The 16,846-nt window shown below is 46.9% G+C and overlaps 2 protein-coding genes across 34 annotated transcripts in view; one reads left to right on the top strand and one right to left on the bottom strand.

The window, feature by feature from the left end:
- BICDL1 (BICD family like cargo adaptor 1) overlaps positions 1–16,846 on the bottom strand; it is a 718,679-nt gene that overhangs the window by 117,652 nt on the left and 584,181 nt on the right. Inside the window, exon 1 of one of the 33 annotated variants that reach the window (XM_050747931.1) lies at positions 12,073–12,082. The exons of the other annotated variants lie outside the window; for them this stretch is intronic. The gene's annotated coding sequence lies outside the window, so the exon portion shown is untranslated. Of the gene's footprint in view, positions 1–12,072; positions 12,083–16,846 lie in introns of those variants that run through there. 33 annotated transcript variants of the gene reach the window in all.
- PLA2G1B (phospholipase A2 group IB) lies at positions 1,614–8,235 on the top strand. Its single transcript, XM_050748196.1, has 4 exons — positions 1,614–1,741; positions 4,267–4,426; positions 5,254–5,381; positions 8,033–8,235. Exons 1-4 carry the CDS (start codon positions 1,708–1,710, stop codon positions 8,155–8,157), a joined length of 447 nt encoding a protein of 148 aa, XP_050604153.1. The 5' UTR covers positions 1,614–1,707; the 3' UTR covers positions 8,158–8,235.

Here is a 16,846-nt window from a genome sequence, read left to right as displayed (position 1 = left end):
ATGCCTGTAATCCCAGCACTTTGGGAAGCTGAGGCGTGTGGATCACCTGAGGTCAGGAGTTTGAGACCAGCCTGACCAACATGGTGAAACCTTGTCTGTACAAAAAATACAAAAATTATCCAGGCATGGTGGCAGGTGCCTATAATTCCCAGCTGCATGGGAGGCTGAGGCAGGAGAATTGCCTGAACCTGGGAGGCGGAGTTTGCAGTGAGCCGAGATTGTGCCACTGCACTCCAGCCTGGGCGATGAGAGCAAAACTCTGTCTCAAAAAAAAAAAAGAGAGAGAGAGAAGCAGATGAGCAGTTACCAGGGGCTGAGGGAGTATGACTGCTAATGGGTACAGGGTTTCTTTCTGGAGTGATGAAAATGTTCTGGAACCCCGTACAGGTGATGGTTGCACAACACTGTGAAGGTACTAAATGTCACTGAATTGTTTACTTAAACGTGGTTATGCTATGTGAATTTCACCAAAACAATGTTATATCGATATTTGATGTAACAGTTCTCTTTTTTTTTTTTTTTTTTTGAGATGGAGTTTTGCTCTTGTTCCCCAGGCTGGAGTGCAGTGGCGCCATCTCAGCTCACCGCAACCTCCGCCTCCAGGGTTCAAGCCATTCTCCAGCCTCAGCATTCCGAGTAGCTGGGATTACAGGCATGCGCCACCACACTTGGCTAATTTTGTATTTTTAGTAGAGACGGGGTTTCTCCATGTTGGTCAGGCGGGTCTTGAACTCCCCAACTCAGGTGATCTGCCGCCTCAGCCTCCCAAAGTGCAGGGATTACAGGCGTGAGCCACTGCGCCTGGCCTCTGATATGCCAGTTCTAATGTCCTTTAGTATTCCATAAGTTAGATCCAGGCCTTTGGAATCCAAAGCCCAGGTTCTTCTCACAAACCCACACTGCAGAGGGGAGTGGTGGGATAAAATAAACCCTGTGTCTTGGAATCAGACAGATCTAAACTGGAGCCCTATTTTGTCGTCTGCCAACTGCGTGATCTTGGGCAAGTTACCGCACCTCTCTGAACCTATCTCTTCATCTGCAAGCTGCATGACTGATGGGACTATTCAACTAGACCCAGTGCACAGATTCAGGCACTTGATGAGACATGGAGGCTGCAGGCAGCAATCTTTTTTTTTTTCTTTTGAAATAGGGTCTCACTCTGCTGCAGAGGCTCAGTCACGGTTCATTGCAGCCTTGACCTCCCTAGATCACGAGATCCTCCCACCTCAGCCCCCTGAGTTGCTGGGATCACAGGTGCAATCCATCACCACACCTGGTTAACATTTTTTTTTTTTTTTAAGAGATGAGGTCTCTCTATGTTGCCCAGGCTGCACTTCCTTCTTGTCTCCCTTATCCCAGCGTCCGACTGAACTGATGGCTTTGCTTTCCCCAACCAGCCCATGAAGCTGGGCTGAGTACAAAGTGGTGGGTATGAGGGTCAAGATTGTGAGCTCTGAAAACTCCAGAAACCATCCCTTTGGTTAACAGTTGCTAAGGACAAATGCATAACATGTTTTCCAATGATCCCTTGCTGGCAAATTGTCAGGGTCATTCCTGCAACAGATTCAAGGCCAGCCCCAGACTCAGCCAAGAGCAAAGCAAAGCAAACACTCCAGCCTTATCTGGGCAGGGGTGTGTGGAGACGGACTATAAGACTATAACCGAAACTGGTCATCTCAGTTCTCCTCTCACCTCCTTGACTGCAGGATGAAACTGCTTGTGCTGGCTGTGCTGCTCACAGGTAGGCAAGTCTCCCGGGCTCCGCCCGCCTTTCTCTCCCAAGTGAGCTAAGATCTAACTCCTCCGGAATGGGGGCCACAGGCCACAGTAGACAGGGCTGGCCAGCCCCGCAGTCTCAATTCGAGGTTCCCAGTGGGCCTTAAGGGCTCCTCTATTGGGGTTCCCTCAAGGCTGGCACCTTTTTTTTTTTTTTTTTTTTTGAGACAGAGTCTTGCTCTGTCACCCAGGCTGGAGTGCAGTGGCCGGATCTCAGCTCACTGCAAGCTCCGCCTCCCGGGTTTACGCCATTCTCCTGCCTCAGCCTCCCGAGTAGCTGGGACTACAGGCGCCCGCCACCTCGCCCGGCTAGTTTTTTTGTATTTTTTAGTAGAGACGGGGTTTCACCGTGTTAGCCGGGATGGTCTCTCGATCTCCTGACCTCGTGATCCGCCCGTCTCGGCCTCCCAAAGTGCTGGGATTACAGGCTTGAGCCACCGCGCCCGGCCTGGCTGGCACCTTTTCAACCTGCAAATCTGAACTCAGATTGCCTGAGCTAAGAAAGCTTGCCTTTATTTTCTTTTTTTTTTTTTTTTTTTTTTTTTTTTTTTTTTCTGAGGCGGAGTCTCGCTCTGTCACCCAGGCTGGAGTGCAGTGGCGCGATCTCGGCTCACTGCAAGCTCCGCCTCCCGGGTTCCCGCCATTCTCCTGCCTCAGCCTCCCGAGTAGCTGGGACTACAGGCGCCGCCACCACGCCCGGCTAATTTTTTTGTATTTTTAGTGGAGACGGGGTTTCATTGTGTTAGCCAGGATGGTCTCGATCTCCTGACCTCGTGATCCGCCCGTCTCGGCCTCCCAAAGTGCTGGGATTACAGGCTTGAGCCACCGCGCCCGGCAGCTTGCCTTTATTTTCTTTTTCCAGACAGGGTCTTGCTCTATCGCCCAGGCTGGAGTTCGGTGGCGTGATCATAGCTCACCGCAGCTTCCAACTCGTAGGCTCAAGTGATCCTCCCACCTTAGTCAACTAAGTAGTTAGGCCAACCTCCCATTTATTTTATTTTATGTTATTATTTTAATTTTTATTTCACTTTATTTTATTCTTGAGACAGGGGCTCTGTCACCCAGGCTGGAGTGCGGTGGCGTGATCTCAGATCACTACAACCTCCGCCTCCTGGTTTCAAATAATTCTCTTGCCTCTGCCTCTCAAGTAGCTGGGACTTGTAGCTCTCAAGTAACTGGCACACACCACCATGCCCGGCTAATTTTTTTTGTATTTTTTTAGTAGAGACAGGTTTTCACCATGTTGGCCAGGTTGGCTGACCTCCCTTTCAGTTTCTCCTCATCCTGCTCTATCTTTCCCCTTTCTAATGGAGTATCCAGTTTCCTTACTTATCACATTTATTATTATTATTATTTTTTTTGAGACAGAGTCTTGCTCTGTCACCAAGGCTGGAGTGCAGTGGTGCGATCTTGGCTCACTGCAAGCTCCGCCTCCCGGGTTCACGTCATTCTCCTGCCTCAGCCTCCCCAGTAGCTGGGACTAAAAGTGCCCGCCACCACGCCCGGCTAATTTTTTTGTATTTTTAATAAAGACGGGATTTCACCGTGTTGGCCAGGATGGTCTCTATCTCCTGACCTCGTGATTCCCCTGCCTCGGCCTCCCAAAGTGGTGGGATTACAGGCGTGAGCCACCGCGCCCAGCCTTATCACATTTATTATTGTTTTTCTCTCCCACTAGGTTGTAAGCTCCATGAGGTTAGAGAGTATTATTATTATTATATCTGTTCACTGCTATATCTCTAGCTCCTAGGACACAGCCTGGCACGTAGTAAGTGCTCAATAAATATTCACTGGATAAACAATGCAGATAGTTTAAAACTTTCTGGCCTAGGGAGGCTGAGGCAGGAGAATGGCATGAACCCGGGAGGTGGAGTTTGCAATGAGCCGAGATCGTGCCACTGCACTCCAGCATGGGTGATAGAGCGAGACTCCATCTCAAAACAAACAAACAAACAAAAACTATCAGGCCTAGCTGGGTGGCACATGCCTGTAATCCTAGCACACTTCGGGAGACTGAGGCCGTAGGATCCCTTGAGTCCAGGAGCCCAGAGACCAGCCTGGGCAATATGGCAAAACCCCGTATCCACAAACAACACAAAACATTACTGGGGTGTGGTGGCCCATGCTTGTAGTCCCAGCTACTTGGAAGACTGAGTTACAGCGAGCCATGATTGCACCACTGCACTCCCCCGGGAGCAACAGAGTGAGATCCAAAAAGAAGAAGAAAAAGAATATATATATATATATATACACACACATACACACACACACACATATATATAAACTTTATATATATAAAGTTTTCATTTTAAAAAAAAAAAAAACAACCTCTACCCACTTTCACTTCACCAGGTTCCTGGGTCCAACGGTTTTCGGAGGAGGCAGCTGGCAGGGGTCAGGGAGGCAGCATGGGGCCCGAGGGAGCAGGAAGGCAGTGTGTCCCCGGGGTGCTGGCAGACCGATTTGAACTCTGGCTATGTCTTCTTGCAGTGGCTGCCGCCGAGAGCGGCATCAGCTCTCGGGCCGTGTGGCAGTTCCGCAAATTGATCAAGTGTGTGATCCCGGGGAGCGACCCCTACTTGGAATACAACAACTACGGCTGCTACTGTGGCTTGGGGGGCTCAGGCACCCCCGTGGATGAATTGGACAAGTAAGTGATCCGCCTGGAGGAAAACTGGAGTGCCTGCCGGGGGCGGGGCGGGGCATACGCCAAGGATCTCATGAGGCATACAAAGGGGACTTGCATATCTGCTAAGGATAACATATTTTCACCTCTTGTCATATAAAGAAATACGTTCCAAGAGGACCCTGTAGCGAACGCTCCCCGTTAGAGATGGAAACAATGACCGACATGCAAAACAGTGGGAGATGCTGCCCTCCAGTGGCAGAATGTGGCAACAGTAAACATCATAGCAACAATCCACGTGTCATTTTCTAGCAGCGGTTAAGTGTCACACTGCACCTTCTGATTACAGGATTTTACTGTATGCTTGCAACCATGTTAAAAATCGCTTTCAGGCCAAGCGCGGTGGCTCATGCCTGTTATCCCAGCACTTTGGGAGGCCAAGGCGGGTGGATCACTTGAGGTCAGGAGTTCGAGACCAGCCAGGCCAACATGGTGAAACTCTGTCTCTACCAAAAACACAAAAATTAGCCGGACGTGGTGGTGAGCGCCTGTAATCCCAGCAACTTGGGAGACTGAGTCGGAGGTTGCAGTGAGCCAAGATCGTGCCACTGCGGTCCAGCCTGGGTAACAGAGCAAGACTCTGCCTAAAAAAAAAAAAAAAAAAAAAAAAAAAAAAAAAATGCTTCCAATAAATATATGATAAAAGGACTTATATTTTTTCAAGCCATAGGATCATTTCTCCTGGAGCATCTTGGCGAAGTCATCCCCACCTGTTCCTGAGAGTGGGCAGGTGAGGGCTGACCTATTGCTCTGCCCTTACTACTATCTCAGCTGTCCCTCCCACTTTCCAGGTGCTGCCAGACACATGACAACTGCTACGACCAGGCCAAGAAGCTGAGCAGCTGTAAATTTCTGCTGGACAACCCGTACACCCACACCTACTCATACTCATGCTCTAACTCTGAGATCACCTGCAGCAGTAGGTTTACCCCTTCCTTGACCTATGAATTCTAGTAGGTTCTCAGTAGGCTGGGGGGAAATAATAGTAATAACAGCCATGATTTAGTGATAATTTTCTTGGTTCTGGGCAGTGTCTCCTTTAATCCTCACAACACTATGGGATAGGTACAATTATTATCTTCGCTTAACAGATAAGAAAACTGAGGCTCAGAAGGCTGAGCTATTTGCCCAAGATCACACAGCTTGTAAGTGGTGATGGTTTGTTTTTTGTTGTTGTTATTTAGAGGCAGGGTCTTGCTCTGTCACCCAGGCATGAGCACAGCGGTGCAACCATAGCTCACTGCAGCCTCAACCTCCTGAGCTCAAGGGATCTGCTGACCTCAGCCTCCCAAGTAGCTGGGACTACAAGCGTGCACCACCATGCCTGGCTAATTTTTAAATTTTTTTGTAGAGACGGGGTCTCACTACATTGGCCAGACCGGGCTTGAACTCCTGGCTTCAAGCAATCCTCCCACCTTGGCCTCCCAAAGTGCTGGGATTACAGGCATGAGCTACCATGCCTGGCTACTTATTTCTTTATATTGCATCTTTCCAATAGAATGTAAGATCCACAGAACAGGGATTACTGTCTATTTTCTTCCTTTTTTTTTTTTTTTTTTTTTTTTTTGAGACAGAGTCTCACTCCATCACCACAACCTCCACTCAGCTCACCGCAATCTCTGCCTCCCAGGTTCAAGCAATTCTCCTGCCTAAGCCTCCTGAGCAGCTGGAATTACAAGCGTGCACCACCACGCTCTGCTAATTTTTTGTATTTTTAGTAGAGACAGGGTTTTACCATGTTGCCCAGGCTGGTCTCAAACTCCTGACCTCAAGTGATCTGCCTGCCTCGGCCTCCCAAAGTGCTGGTATTATAGGCATGAGCCACCATGCCTGGCCAATTACTGTCTATTTTCTTTATTGCTATATCCCCAGATCTAGAGCAGTGCCTGGCATATAGTAGGTGCTCAATAAATAATTGATGAATGCATAGCCTAGATATGCATTCGTTTTCTTTTTTTAAAACAATCTTGACAGCTTTGCAGAATAGATACAATCTTGCATTCTGCCTTTTCATTTATCACCTTGTCATGACTTTTTCATATTGCCTCAGACCTTTATTGTTTCTATTTCTTCCATTGTTACTATTTTAATCACTGAATAATATGGCTTAATTTGCTTATACATCCTCCTGTTCCACTTTAGAAGGCCAAATTTACAAATCTGTTGAAAGCTATGAACCCTCTCCCCAGGGAAATACACGTATGTATACACACACACACACACACACACGCACACACACAATTTCTTTTTAATGTTTGCAACTAGGACAAGAAACCTGCAGTAGAGGACGTTTGTTCATATTAATTAAAAATAACTCAGTTGAGCACAGTGACTCACGCCTATAATCCCAGTACTTTGGAAGCCCAAGGTGGGTGGATCACTTGAGGTGAGGAGTTCGAGACCAGCCTGGTCAATATGGTGAAACCCCATCTCTACTAAAAATACAAAAATTAGCCAGGTGTAGTGATGCACACCTGTAGTCCCAGCTACTTGGGAGGCTGAGGCAAGAGAATTGCTTGAACCTGGGAGGTGGAGGTTGCAGTGGCCGAGATCATACCACTGCACTCCAGCCTGGGTGACAGAGTGAGACTCTGTCTCAAAAAAATAAACAAATAAAATAAAGTATTGGAGAGAAACAAAACTAATAAGATTCCTGAAGGTAAGCAGAGATACATAAATTACATGTAATAAAGTTTAAATGCATTTTAAATGTAATCTTATTGTTTATTTTGGTTACAAAAGTAAACAAGCCAAAAATAATGCAACTTCAAACTTTACATAAATATCTATTTTGGAAAGTGGAAGGCATCTATAATCCTGCTACCCAAAGATAACCAGTTACATATTCCTCCAGATTTTTGGGACATACACTAGCTTTTTTTAATTGGGAAAATTTCCATGTGCAGGCATACCTAATTTTTCTAAATGTCTATGTAGTATTCAATTTAAGGATGTTCCGTAATTTTAAAAATACATGCTTTAAAGTAGAGAAACTAGGCTGGGCATGGTGGCTGAAGCCTGTATTCCAGCACTTTGGGAGGCTGAGGCAGGTGGATCACTTGAGGTCTGGAGTTCGAGACCAGCCTGGCCAACATGGTGAAACCCCCTCTGTACTAAAAATACAAAAATTAGCTGGGCATGGTGGCGAGCACCTGTAGTCCCCGCTACTCGGGAGGCTGAGGCAGGAGTATTACCTGAACCCAGGAGACAGAAGTTGCAGTGAGCTGAGATCGCGCCATTGCACTCCAGCCTGGGCAACAAGAGGGAAACTCCATCTTAAAAACAAAACAAAACAAGACAAAAAAACACAAGATGCCCAGATAAATTTGACTCTCAGCTAAGCAATGGATAATTTTTTGGGGGGTATATGTCCCAAATATTGCATTCATTGTTTATCTTAAAGTCAAATTTAACTGGGCATCCTGATGTATTTGTATTCGCTTAATCTGTTAGCCCTAAATGTGCATCAGTGGAATGGCTGCCGGCTTGTTGCAGTTAATTCTTCTTGCCCCTGGATTGTACAAAACAGGGTCCACCTTGGCTCAGTCCTCTCCTCTTGTCCCTCTCCAGGCAAAAACAAAGAGTGTGAGGCCTTCATTTGCAACTGCGACCGCAATGCTGCCATCTGCTTTTCAAAAGCTCCATATAACAAGGAACACAAGAACCTGGACAGCAAGAAGTATTGTCAGAGTTGAATATCACCTCTCAAAAGCACCACCTCTACCTGCCTCAACTCACACTGTGCCCTTCAATAAAGCACCTTGTTGAAAGACCTCATGTTTGGATATTGTTTTATTCTCTCTCTATAAACTAGGTCTCTGCCTAGTCTTTTATTTACTTTTATTTATTTATTTATTTATTTATTTATTTTGAGGCGGATTCTTGCTCTGTCGCCCAAGCTGTAGTGCAGTGACGCGACCTTGGCTCACTGCAACCTCGCCTCCCAGGCTCAAGCGATCCTCCCGCCTCATCCTCCCAGGTAGCTGGGACCACAGGCATGCACCACCATGCCTGGCTAATTTTTGTACTTTTTTGTAGAGACAGAGTTTCACCATGTTGCCCTGGCTGGGCTCAAACTCCTGAGCTTAAACGATCCGCAGGGCTCGGCTTCGCAAAGTGTTGGGATTACACGCGTGAGCTGCCGCGCCTGGCTACTCTGCCTAGTCTTTTGTAAATATCATTTCTTCCAGCCTTGGAAGCTAAGTTGAATTAGAAAGACACTTCCAGGAAGCAAGCAAGCACCTTGAAACCTGAGTAATGATTAACAATCACCATCTACGAATTATTTACTCTGTACCAGGACTGTGTGTCCGTAAATCCTCTTGACAGCCCTATGAGGTATTGGCACTATTAGCAAATATTATTTTCCTATACTGAGGCTCAACAGGAGAGGTCACTTTTCCAGAGCTATCATCTAGTAAGCAGCAGAGAAGGAATTTGAACCAAGCAAGTCTAACAACAGAAAACACATGCTGAACCACTGCCCTTCCCTGTCTGAAGTGGTAGGCTTTCGTTTGAGCCAGACCTTGCCCCCATCTCATGATTCTGCCTTCATTTTCAACTGTATTAAACCATTTTTCTTCAACGACTTTCTTTTCTAAATAAAAGACTTCACCACACTCTACAAGCTAATTTTGACACTATAGTCATGAAATATAATAAACATTAACAAGCCAGGCATGGTGGCACGCACCTATGGTCCTAGCTACTCAAGAGGCTGAGGCAGGAGGATCTCTTGATCCCGGGAGTTTGAGGCTGCAGTGAGCTATGATCACATCACTGCACTCCAGCCTGGGTAAAAGAGTGAGACCCTGTTTCAAGCTACTAGGGAGGCTGAGGTGGAAGGATCCCCTGAGCCCAGGAGTTGGAGGCTGCAGTGAGCTGTCATCATGCCACTCACTCCAGGCTGGGTGACAGAGAGACACGCTATCTCAAACACACACACACACATAAAACCCAAACAAAAACAAAACAAAACAAAAAACCAATAACAGCTTGCACTTCTTGAGCACTTATTGCATACTTCCTTGTTCTGAGTTTTCCACATCTCATCTCATTAAATGTTCAAACCAGTTCTGTGATATTGATATCAATATCAATTGATATTGATATGTTGATATTTCATGGATGAGGAACTACAAATTCAGAGAAGTCATTTGTCCAAGATCACACAAATGGCAAGATCAGGATTTGGCCAGGTCTGTCTGATGGCAGTGCCCGAGCTCTTAACCACTAAGTCACTCAGTTCAATTCCTCTGTTAGTATTTATGACTATATTGACATTGAAATTCACCAGAGCTAGGCCAGGGGCAGTAGCTTACGCCTGTAATCCCAGCACTTTGAGAAGCCTAGGCGGGCAGATCACTTGAGGCCAGGAGTTTGAGACCAGCCTGGCCAACATGGCGAAACCTCATCTCTACTAAAAAATACAAAATTTAGCTGGGCATGGTGGCGTGCACCTGTAATCCCAGCTACTCGGGAGACTGAGACAGAAGAATCGCTTGAACCCTGGAGGCAAAGGTAGAAGTGAGCCGAGATCACGTCACTGCACTCCAGCCTGGGTGACACAGTGAGACTCTGTCTCAAAAAAAAAAAAAAAAAAAAAAGCAAAGTTGAGAAAAGACCATAGGAACTATCAAAAGGTACCATTAAGCAGTTTCAGACCACTGGAAACTGACAGAACAGCCACCACTTCTGGGTGTGTGGTAGGCAGTAAAAGACCTTCTTCCATTTGAAGAAAGGAGTGTGTATGGACTTACCTTTTGGCATAATTACTCCCTCGTTTTATTTATTTATTTATTTATTTATTTAATTTTTTGAGATGGATTCTCACTCTGTCACCAGGCTGGAGTCCAGTGGCGCAATCTCAGCTCACTGTAACCTCTGCCTCCCGGGTTCAAGCGATTCCCCTGCCTCAGCCTCCTCAGTAGCTGGGACTACAGGTGCACACCACGACGCCCAGCTAATTTTTTGTATTTTAATAGAGATGGGGTTTCATCATGTTGGCCAGGATGGTCTCGATCTCCTGACCTCGTGATCTGCCCACCTTGGCCTCCCAAAGTGCTGGGATTATGGACGTGAGCCACCGTGCCCGGGCCCTCATTTTAGTCATCCATCCAATGATTATTTACTGAACATTTACTCTGGGCCAGGAACCATACAAAATGCTGAGGATACAATGTATTTGGGGCTGACCACAAGACAATGATTTAGTGTTAGTATCTGTCTACAATTCAGTCTGCTCTGAGATTTTTTTTCCTACTCTTCAAACTGGCATCCTTATATATATTACGCTGTATGCTCCAGATGGTGTCATGTCTTTTGCACAATAACCTTGTCATCCTTGAAGTTCTATAGTTGTAGGTACTGTTATATCCACATCTGATGGATAAGGAAACTGGCTTAAAGATGCAAGGGATTGCCAAAAGTCATTCCTGTGTGGCACAGCTGACCTTGGAACCCAAATCCAGATAATTCAGCGAAGTGCTATCAGATTGTGAACTTGTTGAAGGCAGAGTGAGGTGTCTTAGCCACTTTTGTTTCTCTACCTGCCTATAGGAGACACTCCATAAATGATTGCTGAATGCTAAATGAAGCGTTGGTCATCAGTTCTCAGGGTCTTTTTAATTCTTTGGCAGGCAAGAATGGAACTATTCTCAAATTCAAATTCAACAAGCATAAACTGAAGAACCCTTCTTTGCATACTGTGCTATGAAGAATTTCAAGGGATGCAAAATCAAGTTAGACCTGGCCTTAGTCTTCAACGAACTGTGAAGGCCATAAAAAAGTATTTCTTCAGTGAAAAGAAATTGCAAGTCCCTGTTGGATGGAAGAAAAGTTGACTTTTAGGAAAATGGTGCTTACTTTTTTTTTTTTTTTTTTTTTTAAGATGACAGAACAAACAAGAGAGAGAGAGAGCAGTCACAGGGCTACTAAAGGCCCTAAAGATATCCTCTGATGTAAAAATCTATCTCTTGGGCCGGGTGTGGTAGCGCAGGCCTGTAAATCCCAGCACTTTGAGAAGCCGAGGCTTGTTTGAGTCCAGCCTGGGCAACACAGTGAAATCCCGTCTCTACAAAAAATCAACAAGGTGTTGCATGGCTGTAGTCCCAGCTACAGGCGAGATGGGAGTATCACCTGAGCCCAGAAGGTTGAGGCTGCAGTGAGACTGCACTCTGGCCTGGGTGACAGAGAGAGACCCTATCTCCAAAAAAAAGAAAAAAGAAAACAAACATAAAACCAACAACAAAATAACCCACTTCTTTTTCATTATCAAGGCTCGGGAAAGAGAATAAATTCCCTTAATAATCTTTAAATGAACATTTGTATGAAAGTAGGATACGCAAAACTAATTTAATGGCTAGGATGATTTGAATGAAGAAATAAGGAAATAAGCTGGATAGAGTAATTTGATGGAGAGATTACAAATTCCAGCAACCACATTGTCTTCGCAATGTCTACCGTATCACATATGTTCGTTAAATAATTGTTCAGCGAAGTTAGTGTGACGTAGTTTCGCCGAAGCCAAGGAGAAAAAGCCACGTGGCCGTATTTACCTTTTCATGTCACGTGATGCTGCGTGCCCAACCCGATCAACCTCTAGTCCACCGCCCCCCATCCTCCGCCAAAGGATGTGATTGTGATTGGATATCTTATGAGCACGTCGCTCTCGATCTCTCTTTTCTATTGGTCAATAGCGGCCCAGCCACCCGGTCTACTTATGGCCTCCCCGGCCCAGGCCCCGCCCCTCTGGCTCGCCCAGGAAAACGGAGTCGGCGCACGTAATGGTCACCCCACCCCAAGTGGCGTCCGCGTGAGGTCCGCGTGAGGTGGCAGAGGGTCCTGTCTGTAGCTTCCTGGGGTCCTGGCGGCGCTCTTCTCCTGAGCCAGAATCCAGCAGGAAGGACAGAATGGGCGCTAGAGTGTGAAAAGAGGGCGAACTCACGTGGATGTGACTCTCCGGGTCGCTCTTCCCTGTCCCCCAGCTCCCCCTGCCGGTTTCCTGTGGGCATCGCCTTCATTGCTTTTATCCCGGGGACGGATTAGCGGGTAGGGAAAGTGGGGTGCAAGGAAAAAAGGGGAGCTGAGAGGACAGATGGCCAAGCAGAGAGGCCAGGGGATGTTGGGCGAGCCACAGGCCTCTGAGGCGCCCCAAATCTACACTTAAATTTCCACTCCCACATTGAAGGGGGAAAAAAAACCGAAGAGATTTGCTGGTCTAACCTCCATGCTTTTGTATGTTGTTTCCTACCTGGTGAAGGCATGTTTACCTTTCAGAACCCAGCCTGGGTCACTTCTGGAAGTTTCTTGAGCTTTGTCCTTCTTCCCCAGGTACAGCTGCTGTTACCCCACCGGGTTTCTACAGCAGAAAGTCCGAGAGCGAACTCAGAACTGGACTGGCCTTCATTCCTGGCCTAGTCACCCTCTTGGTGACCTTGGGCAGGTTACCCGAAATAATAGTGCCCATATTGTAGGGTTCGGGGAATTAAGTGTGCAAATATGTTGTGTAAATGCTTTCTAAGTGCTTGTTGTATAGTAAATGTTCAATAAATATTATTTTCCTAAGGGGAAGGAGAGGAAAGGATAATGCACTTAAATTTTTCTTTAGAAAGTCTTTATTACATTAAGCAAGCCTTGGTTTGTCATCTTTTTCTATTTTTTTTTTTTTTTTTTTTTTTTTTACTTTTTATTACTATTATTTTTATTTTATTTTATTTTATTTTTTGAGACGGAATTTCGCTCTTGTTGCCCAGGCTGGAGTGCAATGGTGCGATCTCAGCTCACTGCAACCTCCGCCTCCCAGGTTCAAACGATTCTCCTGCCTCAGCCTCCCAAGTAGCTGGGATTACAGGCGCCGGCCACCATGCCCAGCTGATTTTGTGTTTTTAGTAGAGAGGGGGTTTCACCATGTTGGTCAGGCTGGCTGGTTTCGAACTCCTGACCTTGAGTGATCCACCCACCTCGGCCTCCCAAAGTGCTGGGATTACAGACTCATGTGAGCCACCGAGCTGGGCCTATTAGTAGTAGTAGTAGTAGTAGTAGTAGTAGTTTTTTTTTTTTTTTTTAGATGGAATCTCACTCTGTCGCCCAGGCTAGAGTGTAGTGGCGCTATCTCGGCTCACTGCAAGCTCCGCCTCCCAGGTTCACGCCATCCTCCTGCCTCAGCCTCCCGAGTAGCTGGGACTGCAGGCACCCACCACCATGCCCGGCTAATTTTTTGTATTTTTCAGTAGAGACGGGGTTTCACTGTGTTAGCCAGGATGGGCTTGAACTCCTGACCGCATGATCCACCCGCCTCGGCCTCCCAAAGTGCTGGGATTACAGGTGTGAGTCACTGCGCTGGCCTTTTTTTTTTTTTTTTTTGAGACGGAGTTTTGCTCTATCACCCAGGTCGGAGTGCAGTGGCATGATCTTGGCTCACTGCAGCCTCTGCCTCCTCGACTCAAGCAGTTCTTCCGCCTCAGCCTCCTAAGTAGTGGGATTAGAGGCACTGGCCACCACGCCCGGCTAATTTTTGTATTTTTAGTAGAGACGGTTTTCACCATGTTGGCCAGGCTAGTCTGGAACTCCTGACCTCAGGTAATCGGCCCACCTCGGCCTCCCACCGAGCCCTGTTTGCAATCTTTTTTAAAAGAGACAAACAGGTACACTTTGGGAGGCCGAGGCGGATGGATCACGAGGTCAGGAGATGGAGACCATCCTGGCTAACACGGTGAAATCCCATCTCTACTAAGAAAAAAATACAAAATTAGCCGGGCATGATGGCGGGCGCCTGTAGACCCAGCTACTCGGGAGGCTGAGGCAGGAGAATGGCGTGAACCCGGGAGGCGGAGGTTGCAGTGAGCTGAGATTGCGCCACTGCACTCCAGCCTGGGCGAGAGAGCGAGACTGTGGTCTCAAAAAAAAAAAAAAAAAAAAAAAAAAAGCGACAAACAGGTACACAAAAAGGAAATGAAGCTCTGGGGAAGATGATTGTGAAGTCTAGTTAAAGAAGCTGGGCGCAGGCCGGGCGCGGTGGCTCAAGCCTGTAATCCCAGCACTTTGGGAGGCCGAGACGGGCGGATCACGAGGTCAGGAGATCGAGACCATCCTGGCTGACATGGTGAAACCCCGTCTCTACTTTAAAAATACAAAAAACTAGCCGGGCGAGGTGGCGGGCGCCTATAGTCCCAGCTACTCGGGAGGCTGAGGCAGGAGAATGGCGTGAACCCGGGAGGCGGAGCTTGCAGTGAGCTGAGATCCGGCCACTGCACTCCAGCCTGGGCGGCAGAGCGAGACTCTGTCTCAACAAAAAAAAAAAAAAAAAAAAAAAAGAAGCTGGGCGCAGTGGTTCACAATGTAATCCCAGCCCTTCAAAAGGCCAAGGTAGGCGGCTCACTTCAGGCCGGAAGTTCAACATGGCGAATCCCCGTCTCTACTAAAAATACTAAAATTAGCCAGGTGTAGAGACCCACGGGTGTAATCCCAGTTACTCGGTGGCTGAGGCATAAGAATTGCTTGAACCCGGGAGGTGAAAGTTGCAGCGAGCCGAGATCATGCCACTGCACTCCAGCCTGGGCTACAGAGTGAGATTCTGTCTCAAAAAAAGCACTCAATGTGGGCCAAAGGCAGATATGATGATTTCCTTTTCCATCATCCTGTCCATCTCCTAATGATAGTGACTGCATTTCCTTATTATGTGCCAGGTACTGTGCTACGAGCTTCACATGCATCATTGCCCTGCTTAATCTTAAAACCACCCCAATGAGGTAGCCACTATTATCTTCATCTACAAAGAGCCTGAAGTTAGACAAAAATAACTTGCCCAAGTCTTCTAACTAGTAAGTAGAAAAACTGGGATTGAGGCTGGGTAAGGTGACTCACACCTGTAATCCCAGCACTTTGGGAGACCAATGTGGGAGGATCGCTTGAGTCCAGGAGTTTGAGACCAGCCTGGACAACATAGTGAGATCCTGTCTTTACAAAAAATTCAAAAATTTATCCAGGCATGGTGGTACGCACCTGTAGTCCCAGCTACATGGGAGGATTCCTTGTGCCAAGGAGGTTGAGACTGCAGTGAGCCCTGTTCCTGCCACTGCACTCCAGCCTGGGTGACAGCAAGACCCTGTCTCAAAAAAAAAAGTTGGGGGACGTTGAAATCCAAGTCAATCTATAACCTAAGAGTTGTTTTGTTTTGTTTTTGAGACAGTCTCTGTCACCCAGGCTGGAGGGCAGTGGCACGATCTTGGCTCACTGCAGCCTCTCCCTCCCAGGTTCAAGCGATTATTGTTCTTGTGAAACCCCTCAGTACTGGGCAATCTCTGACAGTTGGTCATGCTGCCTAGGAGTGTTGGATTTCCTATTGGTCCTTCCTCTGATCCACTCAGAAAAACTTTAGTTCACTTTTGCAAAAGTAGTAGCTGGGATTACAGGTGTGCACCATCACACCTGGCTAATTTTTGTATTTTTAGTAAAGACAGAGTTTGGCATGTTGGCCAGGCTGGTGTCAAACTCCTGGCCTCAAGTGATCCACTCACCTCGGCATCCCAAAGTGCTGAGATTACAGGCATGAGTCACCTCGCCTCACTACCTAAGAGTTTTAATTCCATGCTATATTCCTTTTCTAACAAATTGAGAAAAAGACAAAAAAAGAAAAACCTAGGCTGGGCACGATGGCTCACACCTGTAATCCCAGCACTTTGGGAGGCCGAGGCGGGCAGATTGCTCGAGGTCAGGAGTTCAAGACCAATCTGGCCAACATAGCGAAGCCCCGTCTCTACTAAAAATACAAAAAATAGCTAGGTGTGGTGGCAGGTGCCTGTAATCCCAGCTACTTGGGAGGCTGAGGCAGGAGAATCACTTGAACCTGGGGTGGGGGTGAGGGTGGGGGCGGGGGTGCAGAGGTTGCAGTGAGTGAGATCGTGCCATTGCAGTCCAGCCTGGGTGACAGCGCTAGACTCTGTCTCCAAAAAAACAAAACAAAACAAAACAAAAAACCTCCTTTCTTGGATTAGTCTAATTTCTTTCTTCATGAAGTAGAAATTACCTGTATTGTGACATAAACGTTAAGTAAAAAATCTATATCTCAAAGCAGTGTATTGAATCTCAGCAAGGATAATATATTTTGAATTAATTTTTTTTTTTTTTTTTTTTTTTTTTTTTTTTTTTTTTTTTTTTTTTTTAGACGGAGTCTCGCTCTGTCGCCCAGGCTGGAGTGCAGTGGCGCTATCTCGGCTCACTGCAAGCTCCGCCTCCCGGGTTTACGCCATTCTCCTGCCTCAGCCTCCCGAGTAGCTGGGACTACAGGCGCCCGCCACCTCGCCCGGCTAATTTTTTTGTATTTTTAGTAGAGACGGGGTTTCATTGTGTTAGCCAGGATGGTCTCGATCTCCTGACCTCGTGATC

This window comes from Macaca thibetana, chromosome 11 (assembly GCF_024542745.1).
Source record: "Macaca thibetana thibetana isolate TM-01 chromosome 11, ASM2454274v1, whole genome shotgun sequence".
NCBI classification, from domain to species: Eukaryota; Metazoa; Chordata; class Mammalia; order Primates; family Cercopithecidae; genus Macaca; species Macaca thibetana.
This window is presented reverse-complemented; position numbering and strand designations above follow the sequence as displayed.

What these genes read in the sequence shown, in the direction of transcription:
- PLA2G1B (XM_050748196.1), top strand. Translation starts at nt 1,708, where the DNA reads ATGAAACTGCTTGTGCTGGCTGTGCTGCTCACAG. An exon ending in GCTGGCTGTGCTGCTCACAG is followed by an intron (nt 1,742 to 4,266) that starts GTAGGCAAGTCT and finishes GTCTTCTTGCAG; the next exon opens with TGGCTGCCGCCGAGAGCGGC. An exon ending in CTCTGAGATCACCTGCAGCA is followed by an intron (nt 5,382 to 8,032) that starts GTAGGTTTACCC and finishes GTCCCTCTCCAG; the next exon opens with GCAAAAACAAAGAGTGTGAG.